Source organism: Erithacus rubecula (genome assembly GCF_903797595.1).
Source record: "Erithacus rubecula genome assembly, chromosome: 4".
In the NCBI taxonomy this organism is placed as follows: domain Eukaryota; kingdom Metazoa; phylum Chordata; class Aves; order Passeriformes; family Muscicapidae; genus Erithacus; species Erithacus rubecula.
In genome coordinates, this window is record NC_136686.1 from 40552056 (window position 1) to 40573804 (window position 21749).

General features: G+C 39.3%; 1 protein-coding gene across 2 annotated transcripts in view; it reads right to left on the reverse strand.

Annotated features, from left to right (window-relative positions):
- Positions 1-335: 335 nt before the first annotated feature.
- The window catches only part of ANO6 (anoctamin 6), a 67392-nt gene continuing 45978 nt past the window's right edge, over positions 336-21749 (reverse strand). Inside the window, exons 10-20 of one of the 2 annotated variants that reach the window (XR_013774038.1) lie at positions 20622-20682; positions 17185-17330; positions 15672-15749; positions 13979-14204; positions 12929-13098; positions 12288-12385; positions 11552-11682; positions 10127-10332; positions 5896-6099; positions 5369-5474; positions 336-4477 (exon numbers count right to left, since the gene is read on the reverse strand). Coding sequence is in view for 1 of the 2 variants with exons in the window: in XM_079304152.1 (XP_079160278.1) it covers positions 4271-4477; positions 5369-5474; positions 5900-6099; positions 10127-10332; positions 11552-11682; positions 12288-12385; positions 12929-13098; positions 13979-14204; positions 15672-15749; positions 17185-17330; positions 20622-20682 (1629 nt within the window). In the remaining variant the exon portion in view is untranslated. The remainder of the gene's footprint in view (positions 4478-5368; positions 5475-5895; positions 6100-10126; positions 10333-11551; positions 11683-12287; positions 12386-12928; positions 13099-13978; positions 14205-15671; positions 15750-17184; positions 17331-20621; positions 20683-21749) is intronic. The other variant, XM_079304152.1, reaches the window with a different exon arrangement.

The following is a 21749-nucleotide window of genomic DNA, read 5'->3' on the forward strand; positions in this document are numbered from 1 at the left end:
ACTTGATCCAGAGGAAGAAATAAATGATGACACTGAAACATAACACAGGGTTTATCATGACAGGAGTGAAAGGTTATAAAGACCTAAACTGTTTATTTGTATGAGAACATAATGGTCCTTGTCATCAACATGATGTTGAAAGGAATGACTTCCATCTAGGATGCAGAAAAACACAGGAGATAAATTTCAGCACTAGTAACAGTTTAATGGAATAAGATTGAAAAAGAGGATGAATATGGAAATTAGACAGGGATGACACTGTAAATATTTAAGTGTAGCATTTGGCAGCAGCAGTATCATTCAAGGAAAAACAACACTAATCAACATCAGAGGTATTGGTATTTTAAAATAGACTTTATTTAATGACAATAAATATAAAGAAATCTTAATATTCCGAAACTAATTGCAAACATTCTTAGAAAAAATACAAAAAATCCACTCTTACATTCTGAATGTTGTTGACATACACAGAGTCTAAAACAGTGGTGATAGTAATTTATGGTGCTTGTTAAGGCAATGAAATGATCACTGGTCCAAGTTCACCCTGACTGCAATAGATCTGTACAAAGTTTGGCCTACATATCAAGTGTAGAAAAAAGGTAAAATGGATTCAGACTTTATATACTTTTAAATACTGATTTTCCCTTCAAGCATATCTTTAATTAAAATGACCAAGCCTAAAAAAAAAAAAATACAAATACTCATATGTTGGCAACTGGCCCCCAGCATTTTGCTCTTATGCCTCTGCAGAGCTTCCTGCGTGCAAGCAGAGCATATTTCAGCAGCTGGAGGCAGAGGCATCAGAAACTGCACAGCTTAAATCAAACTATTAAAATGCAATTATTAGGCACTGTGTTGGTTTCCATCTTCTTTCTCTGATTCAGAACTCAGCTGTGAGTAACACTGAGCACATGGCAAACCTAACTGAATTCCTGATGTAATGCCTTCTGAAATGAAATGTTACAGATACATTAGCAAGGAGCATGGCATTTCAGAAGCAAATCACCTGAGCAAAAAGGTAATGTTGGCTGGGTGATGCCCATGCAGAGCTCACCACTCTCTTCAGCCCAGCTCTGGTTTCAGCTCTGCAGACTAAGTGCCTGTCAGTGACCCTTAAGTGCATATCTTAAAGCTGCCTTCTGGGTCAGTTTGAACCAAAAGGAACTCAATCCATGTGGGCCCACACTAGTCTGTGATGTCTCCCAGAAAATGGAGACAAGTGGAAGACAAGTTTCAAAAGCACATTTGTCATCTGAACAAAAAAGATTACATAGAAACACACTCAGGGCTGATTATGATTTTATTATGGGAGGAGCCCAAGCCATAGGCACATAGGCTTTGCTGATGTAGCAGGTTTTTTAATTGTTATTTTAAAGGCAGGAATATAAACTCTTTATGACACTGAGGGCTAACTCCTCCTTTAGGAAATTATGCCAACTGATGTAGGAAGAAACAACTTGGAGGATCCCCAGGTATCAAGCAAGGAGCAAAAGTCTAGGCACTCCTGAAAATCAGCCTTAAGCTCTGCCACTGCTCACAGTATGACAATTAGTTTGTTTCCTATTCTCTTTAACTCTCAAAGAGCTTCCTTAAGACCAAAAAATTACCCAAAATGGTTCATTTTGTGCTGCATTTTTCCTCCTTATCACAAGATGCCTCCTTACCTGCCCCAGCTCTCTAACACCACACCTGGAAAGGTATTTAAGGCACACTGTGCTGTGATCACTGATGAGGGAATAATGTGTTTCCATCTGAACACAACTACAAATGAGAAAGGTCCAGTTGAAAGCTAAAATCAAAAGCTCCAAGTATGAAAGGAGCTGAATGTCCTTTCTAACCCAACTCATTTTGCACAGGGAAATCCTGAGTGCTTCACTAAAATTGTTCCTTGAAACAGTTTTTTGGACAAAACTTGATTTTTTAACTGAAAGTTTGGTCTATTATTCAGTGACAGGACCAGAGGCAGTGGGCATAAACTGAAACACTTTTTCACTGTTACACTGTGAGGGTAACTGAGCAGTGGCACAGGTGGCCCAGAGAGGTTGTAGAGTCTCCATCCCTGGAAATATAGAAAAGAAGAAAACACCACCCTTGCTGAATAGACCACTCTTGCTAAATAGAGGACTTTGGCTGGAATTCAGGTAAAAAAAGGAGATCTGATGACCTTTGGAAGAAGGGGCAGACAGCTCAGGAAGACTAATGCTATGAGGTTATCCAGGGGAAAAATTAAAAGGGCCAAAGCCCAACTAGAACTTAATCTGGCTACTGCTTCAAAAGATAATATTTCTATAAACATATTAGAGACAAAAGAAGGGCTAAGGAGACTCTCAATCCTTTACTGGATGTGAGCACCCAGCCCCCTGAGGTCTGGGATACAGGGGCAGGGAGCAGGATACAGTCCTCAGAATCCAAGGGGAAATGGTTGGTGAGACTGCTGCACCATTTAGACACAGTCCCTGGGGCTGAATGGGTGCTGATCTGCTCACAGCTTGGGCAGACCTACTGTTCACTAGATAAAAACTGGCTGGACAGCCAGGCTCAGAGTGGCATTTTAAAGACACATAGATGTGGCACTCAGGGTCATGGTTTAGTTGTGGACTTGGCAGTGTCAGGTTAATGGTTGCAGTTGATGATCTTAAAGGTCTTTTCCAGTCTGAAGGATCTTGTGATTCTGCAGGGTTTGCTTCAAAAAGCTTGAGTTACATGGCACTCAGTATTTGGAGATTTTTCTGCAAAATTCATATGTTTAATTCCTTCTGATTATTGACTGGATAAAATACATCTTCTAAATGTTAGTTTCTGCAAATGGACTGCATACATAAAAAAGCTATATGAATAAACTGCCCAAAATTTCTCTATTGCATTTAAGAAGAGTACAAAATTACAAACATAAAATAATCACCTGGTTTATAGAGTACAGGCATATTTTGCTTTTTAAAAAATGTTTTGGCTTTCACAATTTATATAAATTGGTCCATTAAAACTTTTAAAAGAAAAAGCAAGTGAATAATCTGCAACATCACTGCTTGAGGCACAAAATAGCTCTCCACATACATGCCTAATCTGTAGTTCTCTAATTCCCAGTATGCAGCTGGAGCCAAAATAAGTAAACAGATTGGCAGCCTGATTTGAAGACGACTGATGGCTGTAGCTCATGTGTCCACACCTCTGACATCCTTCCATATTATTTAAAGCTTCATAGGATGATTAAGGCCTATTAAATGGTTTATTCCAATCTCTGATCTCAATAGATTCATAGTCTTGTCAGAATTCATTTTATCACACAATGTTGTATCCAAATGTCCAGCTGCACATTTGTCCTGTGACAAAACCTCAGGGAAGAGCAGGTTCTGGTGTGAGAGAAAAGCAAAAGACAGCCCTCCACAAATATTGATTTTGTATGTAAAAGGACGTTTAACACTTATTGCTTTTGCAGGTGGGAGACCTTCAAGGCTATGAGCATTTAGGTCAGAATGGGTGAGTGAACTAAGGAAAGTACATTGACTGGGGAAAGATAAAATGCCTGAGTTTTCTACTCACTTGGAGTGTTGTAAGGTCAGTTTGTATGCACTGATTTCAAAGGCAATTCTCCTGTTTACACAGAGATTGATGAACAGGATGGGCTTACAATCCTGTTGCTTTTTGTGATCCAAGTCCATGATTAATTGAAATATCTTGTTATCCATTTAAGTCTCAGTATGCATGGCTAATTCAGAGTAGCAAACAACCATGCTTAGTATGTCAATTCCGATGGCTTAACAGTGGGATTTTGAGTTGTATTTTCTTTCTTTTTTTCTTCACGTTTGGCTTTTCCTCTTCATTTTATAGCTGAGGTTTTCATTAGCAAGCAATCAAAACGCCTTCATTCGATGCGATGGTATTCTTGGAATAAATCATTCTTGTTCTTAAGGTTTTATTCAAGTCAGACTAGTTATCTAATAGCTGATGCCTAAAGAAGTAGAAAGCAGCCTAGGTGTTTGGGAATTAATCTGCATCTTCTTAAGAGGATAAATAATTTCCACCTTCATCTTTTTTTTTTTTTTTTTTTTTTTTTTTTTTTTTTTTTTTTAATATGCCTTAAAAGGCTGTTTAAAAAAATGATAACTCTTATCTGCGTTGCAATGGTTGCATTTGTCCAAGGGAAGCTGGTAAATGAGAATGTAAGAGTTGCAAGAAACAATGTTTAGTAAATCCAAAGTGCTTGATAGATATTGGTAATATCTGGATAGGTATTAGTTGTCTAATACTGTTATACCACATGAAAAAGTACTTATTCATCTTTAGGTCGGAAAGTGCTGTCTGCTCCTTTGATGATTTTGTCAGCTATTTTGCCCATGTTTTTTGTCACACCTTTGAGATTATTCTCATGCAATAGTTTCTGTGTGAGGTACTTCTCTCGTTTGACTTTGCTCTTGGTCTTTTGTGATACATCCGGAATTATATATGAAATAATAAACTTCACAAAGTATATGACATGCTGGGAAAGGTGAAAATGAAAAAATGTCAGTCAGGCTGAACAAGACATTATTATAATTATAAATGAAATGTGTTTTGTCTTAAGACTCTGAGCTGATTCAGTACGAGTATCTAACACGGTAGAAAAATATTTTTAAAAGGTAGGACTAGTAAGATAGAATAATTATGTGATAAACAAGAATTTCTGACTTTCCAGTCCTGATTTGAGCAAGGACTCCACTGCCTGCTTTGGGGAAACCCACTGGTACACAGTGCTTCCCTCCCACATGGAAACACTGGTTATAGTCTCCCCCAAGATTTTGTTAGGTTTCTTCAAATGACTCTGGGGCAATTACTTTTCTCTGACAGAGGAAATTTGCTCTGACCAGTTTCTGATGACTTCAGTACTCCCAGGATCAGGCCCTAAATACATTTTATAATTAAATAATACCCAATGTCTTTCTCTCTTCATCTTGGACTGATTCCCATCTTTCATAAGCCTAGGTTGCAGCAGCAGAGGAAGGAGCAATTGCTTTTTGATGATCATCTAGAGACTCACTTCTTAGAATGGCTGTCTTTATAGACTTCACTCTGCCATGCATTGCACCTGTATTACGTACATGTATATGTATTCAGTATGCTGTGTGCAAACCTCCTCCTAAGTGCCTGTATTCTATTTCTGCTATTAAAAATTATTCTACAGTTCTTGAGAAAAGAGGCTGCAGATATGTGGGGCAGTCCTCAGCTGATGTCGTAATTTCAGGGAATTGTTTTTCTAATTAATTTACATGTCCCAAATTCTTGCTCATGCTAGCACACATCTGATAGCTGTGGCTGGACCGAATGCCTCCGAAGGATTTTCTGCAGGAAGTGAAGAGACTAAATAAGGATGCTCAAAGCCCCACACACTGACCTCCATGACAATGATGAAAGCCAGCTTGGCTGCAATGACATGCCAGTAGTATATGTTGTGCTCATACTGGTGCGGGTGGCCAGGGGGGTAGCGGAGGTCCCGGTACCTGGAAGCAAAGCAGGGAAGTCGGGAGCTGCTCCCTGCATCTGCAGTACGGCGCTGTGGCCAGAGGATGGAGCACGGCACGGCCCTGCTCCATGTGTCCCGAACAGCTGCCTCGGGGAGCTGCTCTCGGGGGTAAAACCATGTCTGCAAGATGTGCCACATTTGGCTGAAATGTCGTATTTTTGCCATTTTACTGATTTTTTTTTTTTTTTTTAACTACCAGTTAGGAGAAAGCCAAATTAAAAGAAGAATTTTCTGAGTAGCTCTAAGTTGTGGGTGAATATTTCCACTCCATTCTGCCATTCAAAATAAGTTTTCCTGTGTTTTAATATTTCTTATGGGACATTGTTAACTGAACTAGATGGCTTAGATATAAAAACCATTATTTTCTACATTGGAAATGACAGATGCTTATTTGACACTTGCCTGCATGTCGTAAGGTTCCCGAACCGAGGGGAAAAAGGCTTGCTTGCATTCTTGAAGTCTGATATATTGAAGAGAGAAAGTGTGCTGTTTATATAGCCCTTCATAGTGTGACTGCTGTAACTCCCATAAGGAGGGACCGAAAAGGACCAGTAATAAACCAGACGAGGAATCATGTCAGATGTAAAAGCAATAATCATAGCCTGCATGTCAGAAAGAGAAGACAAAAAGGCAGAGCAGCATTAAAGAAACAAGCTTTAATATGCATTCCTTTGCCATATACTTATCATCTCAAAAGTTAGCATATGAGCAAAAAATAGAAAACATGTTCTTTTCTTGTCAGTGGTTGTTCATTCTGTAAATGAGCATGTAGTCTCTCCTGGGCACAAAACAATCCCTTTCTGGCACGTGCACTCTGTACAGTTTCTAAATTATGCTAGCTCTGCTGAGTGCCTTAAAACAGTTATACTAGAAAACATTTTTTTCATGTGCATGCAGAGGAGATCAGCAAATGTGCTTCTTATGAGTACTTATGAGATGCTTAAAGAAATTCTGCCTGATGAAACTAATGGAAACAATGGAAGAGTTCTTCAGTAATAGAAAATTAAATGTCTCAGATTCTCCGATGTCTGAGTAAAGGAATTAAATAAATTAGATATATAACTGATCCATCTCTGGTCCTAGAAACATCCCACCCTTTCTGAGGTGCCAGCCAGCCCAAATTCATCCTGCTGCCTCCTACTATAGTGTAGTACATGTGGAAACTGCTCTTGATGCCAAGACAATTTTTTTAGTAGCAACTGCATAGTGCTGTTTTATATGACGTGACCATTTGTTTTTATCTTTCTCCCAAGAGAGTCCCTGTCCTACTCAGTGTGCTAGTCACAAACTGAGCAGGAAATATGATCTGTGGGTTTGTTGTGGGAAGTCTTTTCTAAACTCATGAACTTCCCAAAACATCCTATTCTGGAGGACAGGTTAACTATGTTTAATCCAATTTCCTCCCCTGCTACTGCAAGTTCAAAAGGTTTCCTTGTGAGGAAGACTTTCCACTGGCAAGATCTGCAGCTGAGTATTTAGCAAGAGGCTGCCCAGCCAACTCCTGACAACAGGCGTCTCTGGTGCCCAGCACCTGGGAAGGAGTGACCAGCTCCACTCCAGGACTGAACGAGAAGTGTTTGTCCCATACTGGGATAAAAATACCCACTTGACAACGTGGATGGAAAGAACCAGGGCAGAGACATGGAGAAGAAAGGTGTGAAGTAAGGATCTGATGAGATCAGGGGGAAGGAGGCAGAGATGTATATAAAAGAAGCAGAAAAAACTACAGGAAAATTGTGGGATGGAGTTAGGGGCAAAGTCAAGCAGTAATGGGTAACAGAGGAACATAAAAACTGGTTAATATTCCCCATGATGTCAGTCTGCAATTCATGAGGTCTGGATTTCTGTATTTTGAAGACATGGGACAAAAAATTTCCATTTTTGTGTAGCATTCCCAGCCATCCAGTCCCAGCCTGAGGAGGTATTTGTAACAGTTGTAGAAAAAGGGAAGGAGAGAGAGAGGAGAAAGAGTGAAAAAAAGAGTGGATGCCTCTTCTACAGAACATTGAACAATGCTTTGGTGGCAGTGCAGCTAAAACAACCTCCTGCCTCTGCCTGTAGCAGTTGACTTGTGCTCTGCACTGGCTTGGCCATTCCTGGCCCCATGCAGCAGATCAGATGACAATGCTGATCTGACTGGGAATCACCACTGGATCCTTTCCCTGCTCTGATTCCCCATGTGTTCATACAGTGCTGGTGCCAGCACAATGTAAAAGGGGGAAAGACAGCAAAGGGAAGGAGCAGGGAGTTGAAAAGGGGGCAAGACCCACTCCACCTCAAGTGGCACCTCTGCCAAATAATGAATGATATTCTAGTGCCTTACCTTTTGAGTTGGCTTACTTTGAAGAACCTGAGAAGCTAAACTGTAGTTAAGATAAAAGTTGCAGAAACAATCCTTTTGAGACTGAGGTCCAAGATCTGTATTTAGTTCTCCAGAATATTGTTACAAGTGAGTTCAGTTGAGAGAAGGTTTGGCTGATGAGAAACAAAAGGGAGGCATCCTAGGTCTACAACTCTTTGAAAATTTTCAAGGATAAGGTGTTTTCCTTGTACTGTACTTTGGCTTAAATCAAATGTAGTTGGCATGCACTTTCAAATACTGTTTTTAAGCATTATATGCCAGTGTGAAATGAAGTGAAAATTATGTGTTGTTTATATTTACATGCTGAGTAGGTGTTTTTGACTGACAAGAAGTATATATTACTGTGTCTTGCAGTTGCAGGGAGACGACCTCACAGCTAAATTACTCTGTTTTTAACTCTGAAGTAGAGTTAAAAGTAGAGTGCAAGCAGAGTATTTGTAGCCTGAATTACGAGCATAGAAAATTTTTGTTAAATAAACTTTCTTTCTGTTCATTAGCTCATCTAGTCAGACCATAAATGAATCAATATCAGCTTAACAGTAAGGCAAAAAAATTCCTTCTCCCTTTGGACCAAATGAGTTTGATGCTGCTTCTTTGTATCAGAAAGATGCTGGAATAGAGTATTTACAGAGCTTAATACTTGATCTTACTGCATCTTTTTTGCAAGGTCCCAGGTCTCTCATCATCCTTAATCTGAACCCTGTCTCACTCTCCTCCCTCTCTCAGAATGATCTCCAGATGTGCTCCGGAGAGCTTCAAGGACAGAAATAAGAGAGCTAATCTTACAGCATCCTCTCAAAGGAAAAACTTTTTTCCTCTTGAATTATGGGCTGCATTTCAGAGTATTGCACTGGAGAACTACAAACAAACAGCACATTCTTCTCTTTCCAAGCTTTACTGCACACAGTTTTCCATTTATACCATAACTAATTAAAATCAGTCTTCAAATCAACAACAGATGCAATGGCAAGTCTGGTGCCTCACGGCAACTCTCAAAAGTGGTAGCTTTGTGCAAAAGTTGCTTGCTAGTGCTAGCAGCTGCTATGAAGGTGACATGCATGAAGGAGAAGATGCATGAAGAAGATGATACACTACCCAAGTATAATCAGCTGTAACAAGTCATGTAGAAGAGAAGAAACGCTTTCTGTGTACTAAGGTAAAATCAAGGCAGGGTTGGTAAAGGAAAGACTGATGACTTGGATCAGTTCCTGAATGTCAAACAGGAAAAGAAACAAACTTAAAGGAGAAAAACGGCTTCTAGCATTTGCTCAAGCACATGGCTTTATGGCCCACACTTCATTAGCAACAAACAGCAACCTCTTTGAGGTCCTCACATCACGTGCAGTGGGGCTGTTTGAACGTGACAGTCTCTGGAGCTGAGCCCCTGGCACCCAACAGCCCCATGGAGGTGAGTGGCTGATGCTCTGTTTGCACTGACATCCCTAACAGAAGCCTACACATGGCTGAGCCAATGTGAGGTCACCAAAGCCACTTTAACTCTGCCCTGAATACCATGAGAACTGTGATAAGGTATAGTGTTTTAAAGCAAACTTAAGACACATGTTCAGCTCCTAGTCTCATACTGCTATTACAAGATCCAGCTGGATTGACTAGGAAATACAGCTATCTTATCCAGTAGCAAAACACATTTGGATCTTTCTGATAAAAGAAGAAAACCTTGCTGAAGCAACGTTGTTGAGAAAGGCAATATCCCCATGGATAGTCTGTGGTGTTATTGTCTCTGCAGAAGAAACCAGTGGTCATTCCTCCATTTAAAAAAGGCCAGCAGCAAGAATTTTCTGTAAGTTAATACATAATAGCTACTATTTAAGAATAAGCAATCAAATAATCCACAGTGATAAATAACAATGGCTTATTTTTATTCCCACAAAGCAGTCTATAAATAAAATACTGGTGAGTTGATACAAACATGTGAAAGGTCTGAATTTCATTTTTAGAAGTATATTAATCAGAATTTTTGTCTTATTTTCTCTTAAAATTCAGTTTCTTTGTTGTGTACTTAAAAAAAATTAAGTGCAACCGGAGAACAAATTAGTGTCCAAATTCTCAGAAAATTAATTCTGATCTGCAATTTTGAGCACACATGGTATTTTTAAGTCCACAAGAAAGAAGCTGAAATTCCTTTTTAAGAAGGTGTGCCTCGAGGATCATTTCAGTTGCGCTGCCACACACAACCTTCCCACATTTGGATGCAGCACCTGCAGTGAAGGCATTTTATCTTGTGCAGCTGTTGGCAGTGTACTTACGTTGGTGACCACGGCCAGAATGGCAATGCCCTGCAGGATGGGCTGCCAGGCACCAATGTCCTGTGCCTTCTGTGGAACCATGCGCCTGAATTGGGTTGTCAGCTTCCACGCATCCAGCCGGATCTCCAGCATGTTGTTGATGAGAGCCAGGAGAGGAGCCAGGGGGAACGAGGCCACAAACAGGGTCACAAAGCCAAACTGTATAACTGGGAAAGGGAGAGGTTACCTGTGTTGATGAGGCTTTCACTTACTGGAGATAAGCAAGTGTAGGTGTGTATAGTTTATATACTTCAAATTCAGATAGGTGAAACAAGATAGAATAGCTGGGTTCCTAGTGAATCTTCTGGATGAGAAAATAGTATCACAACATGGCAAAACCTGAAAAAACCTGCTAGGTGAAGGGGACAGGAAAATATTACAAATCACAACACAGCATGAGGAACTATTCTGAGTATTCAAATATCAAATTTTTTCTGACATCTTTATCGTGAAGACCTGGAGATCTCATGATTAGCTGTGTCCATACTGAACTGGAAGGTGCAAACCAACGATCATCTTATTGGTGTCTGGGTCCTGCCTTAAGTAAACTGGATGGTGGCAACAAACCAGCTGTGGCCTGCCAGCTCCCAGTCCTGGTGACTGCAGACCTCCAGCAGAGCAGTGTGACACAGGACTCTGCTATGATAACTAAGGGGGGGAAATGATGCCTTGGGTTTTAGCTTTTACATTTTTCAGATTCTCTGCTGCTTGGTATGTAACTCTGAAACTTCATATTAAGTGTTGGTAAGTTCTCTTCAGAGGTTAATTAGACAAAACCATCCCTTTCTAGGTAGAGAATCAAGGACAACTGTTAGCCAAAAACCATAAACAGTGGGGAAGGGAAGGGGCCAAGCCAAGGGGCTTCATAGCCTGGGGCTGTGGTTGGACAACTGACCCCAATATGTAGATGAACCAAAACCTATAGAAGTGTAAAACTTGTGACCAGGATCCATCTTGGATTAGGCTTGAGTGTAGCCCTGGCCAGGCTCTTGTACTGTCCAAGGTGTATCCTTTCAATAAGTACCTATTTTATTCATTTTGCACTGTCTAGTCTCTGTCCCATGTCAGCCTTTCCAGGCATCAGCTATGCAACACCATAACACAGCAGGGGTCTGCCTTCTGAATGCATTTCTCACAGGATTAGGCAAGGAAGCAGTAGTACTCCTCCTTGTACAATCACATGCTGTTTCCTAGTTATAAAATGGATTAAGGCTTAGCTGCTTAATAAAAGCTTATAAAACCACCTGTAATGGGTCCATCAAAATTTGTCTCAAAAACATTAATGTCTCCTCTCTCCACCATATTAAACATTGCCTGTATGAAGCTTTTCTTTAGATATGTCTGTATCCAGTACTGGTAGTGAATCCAAACTAAACTGTTCCTTACCCATTTCAAGATACTCATAGAATAGTCCAAGTTTTCCAATGGGTTGGAGGTGGTAGTCATGTTCCCAACGTGGAACAACTTTTTCTGATCTAGCAGCTGCAGAGTATCCTCCAATTAGATTCTTGACCAAACTAACAGACAGGGAGAAAAAGAACACTAACATTAGTAAAAGAACCTTAAAAGTTCAGTAAATGAAAAAACACATTTCTGCTGTTACAGGTTTAAAGAATGGATTTATTTATTTTGAATTATTCAAAACTTCCTTCTTTCCTTTTGTTGCCTTATCCAAAAATGGATTTTTACAAACCATAAATAAGTGTGTAAAGGGGCAATATACCAGAATCATAGTGATTTATATTTACTGAGTTAAAGTAGTAACTTATACATGCCTTTTAAAAGCCCAATGTATAACAATAAATCCTTCCAATCAGTATTAATCAAGTCTTCAGTTTAATATTCTCATAGCTTCTACTACCTCAGTTTTGAATATTCAGCCTGAAACACACTGAGTTTGACTTGCAGAGGAAGGAAGAATTTCTGATTAGAATTAAAATCAGTTAAAACAACAGAGATAGGAGCCCAGAGTACCAGACCAAAAAAGACTCTGTGGAGAAGTCTTACTCTTTCAGAATACAGTATGCACTAACCAAACTCAGTGACCAAGCACCTGATGGCATCAAGCAAAACAGTATTTTTCAAATATGGAAGAGCAGATTACTTAACAGTTTGAACTTACGGAACAAGCACTTCCTGGATGTTGTTCCAGATAGCTTTCCCTCCTACTATGATGGCAAGCTGGGTTGTGAGCTCGAGGAGACATCCACCTGGATCACACTGAAGGTTGGGAGAGACAGGAACATTTTTTGAAGTTGGCTAATTTTCAGGCATGAATGAAGCATTTAAAATTAGGCATTCCTGATTCATTATAATAATATTACTGAAAGCAGTTGAAGAAGACTGTCTAGGCAAACCTTTCCAGTAAGGTGTTCAAAATTCCAGGCCACATATGATACGTTAACAGAATACCAGTGAAAGAGTGAAATACCAGGTGAAGTCATGATAGCTGTGTGCTATCACCAGGTGAGGGTCACCCAGCAAAACAGGAATGCTTCTGCTGATATTCTCTCCTTCCTATGTGCCCAGACACAGATTGTAGGACCATGGTAAAATGCACTTTTCTGGGTATGAGTAATACATTTCTAAGTCCAACTGGTCTTGTGCCATATTCTCTTATGCTAGGGGTTAATGAGGAGGCAATTAGCTTGGGAGGCAGTCACTTTTTAAACCCTAATGTTAAATATGTACAACTGTGTTTTACTTTATACACTTCTAACTTCAGCACAATACCTGGACTGATTCCACACTCTACATTCTTACCTCTTCATTGCGATACTTTCCTAGCCAATAAACTGGACTTCCAGGGTGACCTACAAATTTACCCTTAAAGAAGGCTATGTAGAAGCATGAAGAATAGTAGTTGACAAACTGGAACAAGAACATCTTTGTGGTCAGACTGTTTTCATAATCAGTCTGTGTCCTTGGAAGTTCTGCAATGAAAGAAAAGTAAATAAATTTAAAAACAACCAACCCAACCTACAAATAACCTACAAGTTGTTCTAGAGGCTCAGCTGCAAAGTATCTGTATGCCTCATGTTCCTTTATAAACTGAGAGCATTATCATTTAGATTGTACGTAATCCCCATGTATACTGTAACCATCATGTAATTCTAAAGCTGTATGGGTTGTAAAAATAAAATAACTTGTTCCCTGACAATAAAGAACGAGAAGAAGAAAAAATTCTAATAACTCAGGGAAAGAAAAAGCACCCAAATCCAGCAGACTCAGGAAAGATGCAAATGTAACACTTTGAACTGATGAAAAAATATTAAATGAAAACACCACACTACTTCATGCATCTAAAGCAAAAGAGCAACTTTAATGCTGATGGCCTGGATATAGAGAATAATATTATTCGTGACTGTTTATCTGTTTAACAACATCAGAGTGGTATGTAGCTTTGGAATGGTGACCTTAGTTCACTTATTTACAAGAAAATAGCTATTTTCCCCATAAACAAAAGCTAATAAAATTGAATGTGTTACGCCTTACTGATCTGTTTTCATAAAGCTTGGTTGTTGTAGTAATTTTCTTTGCTTTGTATGTTTCACAAGCACAAAACTGTAAACAATTGATCTTTCATGCTGCCTATGTAAGGACTTTTCAGGCAAAGAGCTGAATATCCTATTTCTCTGATATTGAGAAAATCTATATTGGAAAATTTCTAGGTGGTATTGTGTGATTTTGTGAGAAAATTCTGAAAGACTTGGTAAAGGTGCTCATTTACTGCAATACCTACTATACATATAAATGCTAATTTGTCTATCTATTTCATGCCACGTTTCCATCTGAGGTGCAGCAGCAGCATACCGAAGTCAGTGATCAGGATGGCCACTTTTTCATAGATGATGTTGAGAATCATAATGACAACAAAGCTGATGAGTGAAGCAGTTACTGACGTGGCCGTCTGCGGCGTCAGGTACTTGCGGATCGCCTCCGTTCCACTGATGTGCTGTGACAACTTTGCAGAGAACACCAGGAAAACTGAGAGCCTGTAGACAATGATTCCAACAACTGAAGCAATAATCAAAAGGATCTGCCAAGGGAATGCAAGAAAGATGTTCGTGTTCAACCACTGACATTAGGAAAAAGTGAGTTCAAAGCACGTTTTATGATAGGCGAAAGGAGAGCAATTTTGTGCCTGTCATTCCATTGCAAGAGGATGATCAAATAAGATGCAAAGCAATAAATACTGAATCCATAAAATAAGCCTTTTTTTCAAGCAGCATAGTAAATCTGCAGGAAAAAAAAGCGATGATGTGTTTTATGACTAATAACAAGGTTTGTGCTGATGTAAGCCAATATAATGAGAAGTGTAACCAAATCTTACACCTCGAGGCATGTGATGGGAGAAAACTTCATATTGGACAGTTGGCAGGATGGAAAATGTAGTAGAGAGTCAACACTGATTATGGAGGGGGTTGCACCTTCTCTTCCACATGATACTATTACAGACTACAGACCCCTCAAAGAAATAGAAAAAATTTAAGCCAAGTCATGTGGTCTCCAGTTGCAACAATGATCCAGGTACCCCATCTTGCTTGCCATTTCCTCTTTCTGCTTCTCTTCCTGCTTTGGTTTCTTGCTAGTTCTCTAGCTATTATTCAACTTAAGGTCAGCAGGCTGTGTATCTTATTTTCACTATCTCAGCAAAATGCCATGAACTACATTCCCTGACCCCACACACAGTAACTGTGCAGCAACACAAATGACAACCCCAGAAATCTCTTCTCTCCAACATGAAGTCTGACCTATTTAAACCCAACTGCAAATCAGTATTCTTTCCTTTGTGTTTCAAATGTGTCAATTCTGAAGCTCTCCTGGGCTGCCAGACACCACTCTATCTCCTATCTGCATCCTATCACTGAGAACAAGGTCTTTTCCAGCTGTTTTTTTTTGTACTACAGATGAGCAGAACCTGCAGCATGCTAAAACACAGAGCTTTTCAAGGCAATCTCTCTGAGCCTGCTCATTGTGTTATATATTGTGTCATGGTTGACTGGACTGCTTTCAATGTTTAGTTTTAATTAAAGTAGCAGCTCTGGAAGATTAAAGAGCACCCAGCTTTGCTCTGTTAAGTGAAACACAAAACCTGAAAGAGGTCAGGGACTGTGAGACACAATATGGAGGAACACAGCTGGAACAAATCAGACAGAATCTAGCAGGGAGAAAAGGATATAAACCAAAGTCTTCCCCTTCTTGCCCTTCTAAAAGCAAAGACATTTGTCTTAAAATAATGAGGGGAAAACCAATAGACCATCTTCACAAGCATAATTCACAAGCTACAGCTGCAGGATATTTTGATACGTTCTGCTAGTGAGTCTTGGGTGACTACAGCTACCTTCTCCATGGGTCCATACCTTACGGGCTTGATTTATGCATGAGATGGAAATCCAGCTGAACCTGTTCCATTCTCATTTTTTGTTCAGTTCAGGAGGATTGTTTTTAGACACTTACTAGAAAAACAAATTCATGACAGGAAAGAATAAGAGAAGAACTTTACCCAGAAGAAGATGGCGCTTGTACAGAAGGTCATCCGTACACACTTCCCACATGCAGTGTATGGCACGTATTCTTCTTGCTGTAAAACATTAAGAAACAGATCAAGGATGCACACAATCTTCTTTCCTATTTTTTTGCGTATTCCAATTAAACTCTATATTATACTGAGGTCAGAAAAAAAAGGAAAAAAGTACCTTGCTTTGTTTCCTGAAAACTCAACATTTATTCATGATTTCAGAAGTCTTGCCTGATTACAGGGGTCTTTTTTTGCTGGCCTTTCTAAGATAAAAATGACTTCCATAGAGGCAGAGGGTCCTCAGCTCTTACTGACTTCAGCCATGACAGGGGGCATAGTCCTTTTGAATGGACCCATCCTTCTTGGCTGATCATGGTATCCAAGGTCATTATCTTTCAAACTTCAATGGCTAAATTTAGCAGGCACTAAAATGTTGGTGCTTGATGTCTGTATTTCTCAATGTATTCCATATGAACAATGGGATGGTTTCACCAAGGAAAATTACTACCTCGATGTGGTACTGTGAAAATTCACTGAGTCTTTAAAGAATGTCTGAGGATCAAAATAAAATATTTTAGCACATTCTTCATTCTTTGAACTGTCTGAAAGGAACTTTCTAGCTATGACTTTATATATTCAAGGTGGCATAGGTTTATAAGCTTTTAAACAGGAGGAGTTTTTTGATAGTACAAGATATAAAAAGAAGATCTATATAGGATAGTTTCAACTATGGCAGTTAATTTTGAAACTTTTCAAGTGCCCTCTAATAAACATTAGTATAAGGTGGATGTGAAAGCAATGCAACTGATTAGATAAAATTCAGAGTAATCTGTTGACAGAGAATAATAAAAAGTGAAACTGAACTTGAGTAAGCCGCTGAAGCTAAAGATACTCAAATGTATAATAAATAGTAATCTAAACTAAGAACCTCATAAATATGAATCCCCTGTCATTGAAATGAGGTTTATCCTTGTCTCTGCAAGTTTGTTGTTATTAATCATAATTTCATCCATACACACTTAGCAACAATAGCTATTTATACATATTTCAAACTGAAACTCATTCTGTTTAAAAAACCCATATATAATAATGCAATGTTTCCCTTTATCCACCCTTTTTTCCTGATGCAACCCTAGGTATAGATAGCAAATGCTCTGTGATCTTGGCCTCTGACAGCAACAATTAATAATTTCTTGGGTGATTTAATAAAGTAGACTTAGTCTTTTAAGCTGGGGACAATGCCTACTTCTGTTTATTTAAGACAGAGGAACCTCAGCAGTGCAAGGTCCTCAAACGGGCAACTGCTTTAAAATGCTTTAGGTTGGATATCAGTTCCCTCTCCCTGCATCTGTACTTTATCAAATCACTGTTTCCAGGCCAGCTTATCAATTTGAGGCACTGCTCATTTATAAGATCCAATTCCGATTCACCATTTCCATAGTGTCTGCTCACAGTGTCTATAGCAGTAACCATCACCAGTTATCAAAATATTTCTTACCTGTGTGATTTCATTCATCACTACGTGAGTGCAGCGAGCTTCATATTCTGGGCGAACTTGCTCTTCTTGCTCCAAGTACTCAACTGTGTCCCACTCATACTCCAGTTCAGCCTGCCGACGCTTCCAGAACTCCAAGAAAAATGTAACTATCCAAAATGACAGACAAAATCAGCAATGCCACATGAGTACTGGACACTGCTTGACCTCTCTGGGCTGTAACACATGGCTCAGTGCTCCATACAGCTTTTCAATGACATAGAATAAAACCTTTACTGGCTAATGCAATGGATCTACTGCTTTATGCAATTATGCTTTTGGATGTATGTGTATTTTAATATAAGAAACTTGAAGTAAATGGTGGTGTAACCACATGCTAAATAATGGATGTACTTCATCTATGTATTTTCTTTCTGCCTAAGGCCAAAATACGAGCACTTTGGATTTCATATTACAGACTGCTTTGAAAAAGTTTAACGTGGGATGCTTAAAAACTAGATTGTTTGGATAGGTGAAGGCAAAATGCTGGACTTCTAGAAAAATTAAACTGAGTATGCTAAAAACTGTTGCAGGGAAGAGCTCATGCTCATTCATGCTGCAATTTTTGTGTAGACTCGTTATCAATTTGCAGACAACAAAAACAATGTTTGTTCAGGTAAAACTGCTAAAATACAGCTGTCTTTCTTACTCTGCTAGCACAAGCCTGAGATATTGCAGCTCTTTTGTATGGTATGAAGTTCAAAAACTCCCTGGGCTGGGCCAGCTGTTTCCCTGGACTGTGCTCCTGCAGCTGGAAGCATTGAGGGATCAGGTACAGAGATGCCTAAATTGTATTGGTTAAACATGAATCCAGCCAAACTCATTACCTTGTCCCAAGACATTACACAGGCAGATCTGGCAGCAATGACAAAGCCAGATGGGAAGGCTGGGAGGAGCTCAGGATGCTGGATGTCAGTACCACATTCCCTGGCACACCTGGATACTTCATTCTTGAAGAGGGTGCAGTCTCAGATTAAATGAGTGGTGTGGCTCTGTAGCACTGTTTCCAGGAGGAGTAGTATCCAATCACTGCACTCTCATTTCTCTCATTGTCTGGGAGTAATTAACCCTCAATTTTTTTTTTTTTTTTTTTTTTTTTTACTACTTTGGGCCCTCATTCTGAATGATGAAATCTCAGCAGCATGCAGTTACAAGCCCAAACCTTAAAGGTTATGTCTAAAATCAGGTGTGGTTGAAAAATCCCAAACTGAAACATTTTAAATCCAGGAAACTCCATGGGCTGGGCTGCAAGATGACCTTGGCATCTGCAAAGAGGCAAAAACTCCAGAAAAATCTGCTCCCCTGATTATTCAGGGGCCTCTTTCACCAGGACTTCTCCACTCCTTCATGCTTAGAAGCAGCGAGGACATTGCAAGCAGCAGACCAGAGGGTCTCATCTGGTTTCTCCTGCAGAGCAAGGACATTAGTCTCCCATAAATCTCTAATTGCTGCCCAGCCCAAATCACAGGAACCTACAGGCCATACTGATTTGTTCCAGCTGCAAATTCAGCTGCTGCTCGAGAGGCCAGAAGTGCAGGGACTCCTCCTGTGATGACAGCCTCACGTGCTAACTGTGACACAAGGGCACATAACACAGGGACAGCCCTCCCAGCCCCTCTCTGCCAACTTGGGTCTTTCAGAGCAGGAAAGGAGCCTGCTGGATTTGACATTTTCCTTTCATTATGAATTGAGATTGTTTCAACAGTGGAAACAAATGGCATTTCAGGATCAGGAGATCAAAGCAGTCATTTCGTGCTGTATGGAATGGTGTCCCCTTTTGTGTGTCTCCCAACACCACCCTTCAGGCTGGCCCAGGAATTCTCCCTCTGAAGCTGTGTCACCAAGGTCTCAGAAGGGCCCCCACTGGAGAACACTGTTTGGTTTAACTGATCTTGCTCAGGGAGCAGAACCACGAATGGCAGCAAGGGAAGTGGAAGCTGCCTCTTGCTCATGACCTTTGCCAATCTAGTCTTACCATCAAAGGAAGAATTGGCAGAGCATTGATGTATAAAAAGGGCTAACCCCTGAGGCCAAATTCCCTGGTGTTTAAGATTTTTGAAGGGAATACACACAGGAAAATATGCACTTATTAGAAGTTTATTGATGATAATGATGCAATAATATATCTAAGAGTCTAATATTAATTGTTTTGGACAAGCAGGTCTAAAAAAATAATAGAGCAAGGTGAAAATTACAGCTGGAATTACACCAGGACCATGGGTCATTTGGATTCAGTACAATTTTGGTTGAATTTCTGTGATATAACTCACCTCTTTATATAGAGGACTTACAACAAGAATACTAATAGACCTTTCAGCCACCTCTATAGCCCTGAAGCTTAACTTTGTAATTATTGGTCTTAGAACCATTCTTCAAAATAGGAAGCACAATTTTAATTAAAAACCAAATTACCAATAAATTAACTCTTGACATGACGGCAGAAGATTACATTAATATCAAACTTATAATAACTTTTAATTTAGTGAATTCCCTGCTGGTATTTTGACCTTAGCATATGTTTTGGAAGAAAACTTGTTTTTGAAATGATACATTTCATCTTACATTTCTTTAAAGCAAGAGTTATTTTTAAGCACTTTTGGTCATCATATGGAAATAAAAATACAATACATTTTAGAAAGAAAGCAAATTTTGCATTCTTGTCAGCCTATATATGATTTCAAAATATTGCATGAGGTACCTTCTCTATGGCACCCTGTATACAGATCTAACATGGAACTTCTGTAATTACTGGATAAGACACTGCAATAAAAGCCAGCTAACAAAGCTGTTAATGGGAATAAAATCAATTATTTCTAGGAAAATAAATCTTGTCTAATCCCTCGAATATAGCACCAAGTGTTTTCACCTATGGGAAACATCTTGGTTTCATACACATTTTCCCTGCTAAAATGCAAATCTAGTGCTTGTAACCTATAACACTTTTTACAATCAGCTCCTTAAATAAAGACAGCAGGAAAAAATTCCTGGGAAATAAAACAAATTTCTATTTTTTCAATTGCACTGTGCAGTTACACAGCTGTTAATAGCACAAGCATCTCCACAAATCTTTGGGAAAAAACCCCATCTCCTCTGACAGATACACTTAAGCATGTGGCTGGCTCCTGCTGGATGAACATGTGGCAGCCTTAACCACTTCCCTCAGACTTTTCTTCAAGTCATCAAAACAGAACAGATACTGAAGACTAATTTTTAAGACTATAATTTTCTGTTTGCTTATGGTGAGTTCCTGTGAATAGGCTTGTTTTCTGTGGAACTACCTTCCAGTGAATTCCTAAGTGCTAGCAAATGAAGTCAGTGCAAATTTATCCATGTTTTCTTGGCTAATGCTGGATGCTTGGCCAAAATTAGATAACAAACCACAGTTGTTGAAATCGACTTACCCCATATTCCCATGAATACTGCAAACACCAATGTTCCAAAGCTATCAAATATACAGAGTTTCTGGAAAAGTGGAAAAGAAAAAAATGTCTTAAAATACAACCGACCACTTTTATTCTTCCACACCAACCCAGAAGAGAAACCAGAAGCTGCTTACTGACAGTGCTGATTTTCATTTTTATGTACTTTTATAAACAACCCTTGTGGATAGTGTTTCCTCAATTTCTGTCCATGCACACCACTCTCCAGTAAATCAAAGAAATTAAATGCAAAGTTTAAAATTAAAAATACAAGCCATATATGCATTATGAGGGATAGTAAAATGGTGTGCTATCAAACTTCCATCTGTTGCATACTAAGAGGAAAAACAGTGCTTTTGGTCTGGGAACTAAGTATAGAATTATGGATTTTCAGTACAGCCACTAAGGCCATGGACACATCTGGATCTCATAAGCAGGATAACAAATAAGTTAGTTACTAACACCACACTGATGAAATACCTCTGTGGCCACTATCTCCCTTTTTTTTCCACCATAGCTTTTTCCCTGCATTCTTATTTCTTTCACCATGGAAGTGTGCTTATACAACACATTAAAGTTGGGCAAAATATTTTTTGATGAATAGCTGAAAAATCAGTTTTGGGACTGAATCTACAGAGAGAAATGATGAAAGGATAATATTAGCTTAATGAGACAGGGTAATGGGGAAAGAAAGTGAGGTTCCTTTTGACAGGAATAAAGAGCAGACAACAGGACATGGCTGTGTCACAGCTTCTGTCATAGCCAATGCCAGCCTCTCCTTCTCCTTGGCAACATGGATCAAATTCAAGGCATAGATCCAGATAACTTCTTCACGCAGCAAGGAGGCAGAAATTAGAAATGCCAAAACAAGCTTTAAATGTTTCCTTGGAAAATGGATTCAAAGCTACTGAACCAAGGCTTTAAATGAATCTTTCCTCAAAAAGAAATGAAACCAATTTTCCATTAAAATATCAGCAGCTATATGAAAAAAAATAATTTTTTAATCTTAGATCAAATTGGAGCAATTCATTTTGCTTTTACTTTTTGAAGTGGTGTCACTGTATCAAAATGAACAACTATTTGAACATTTTTAGCAGCTCTTCAGGACAT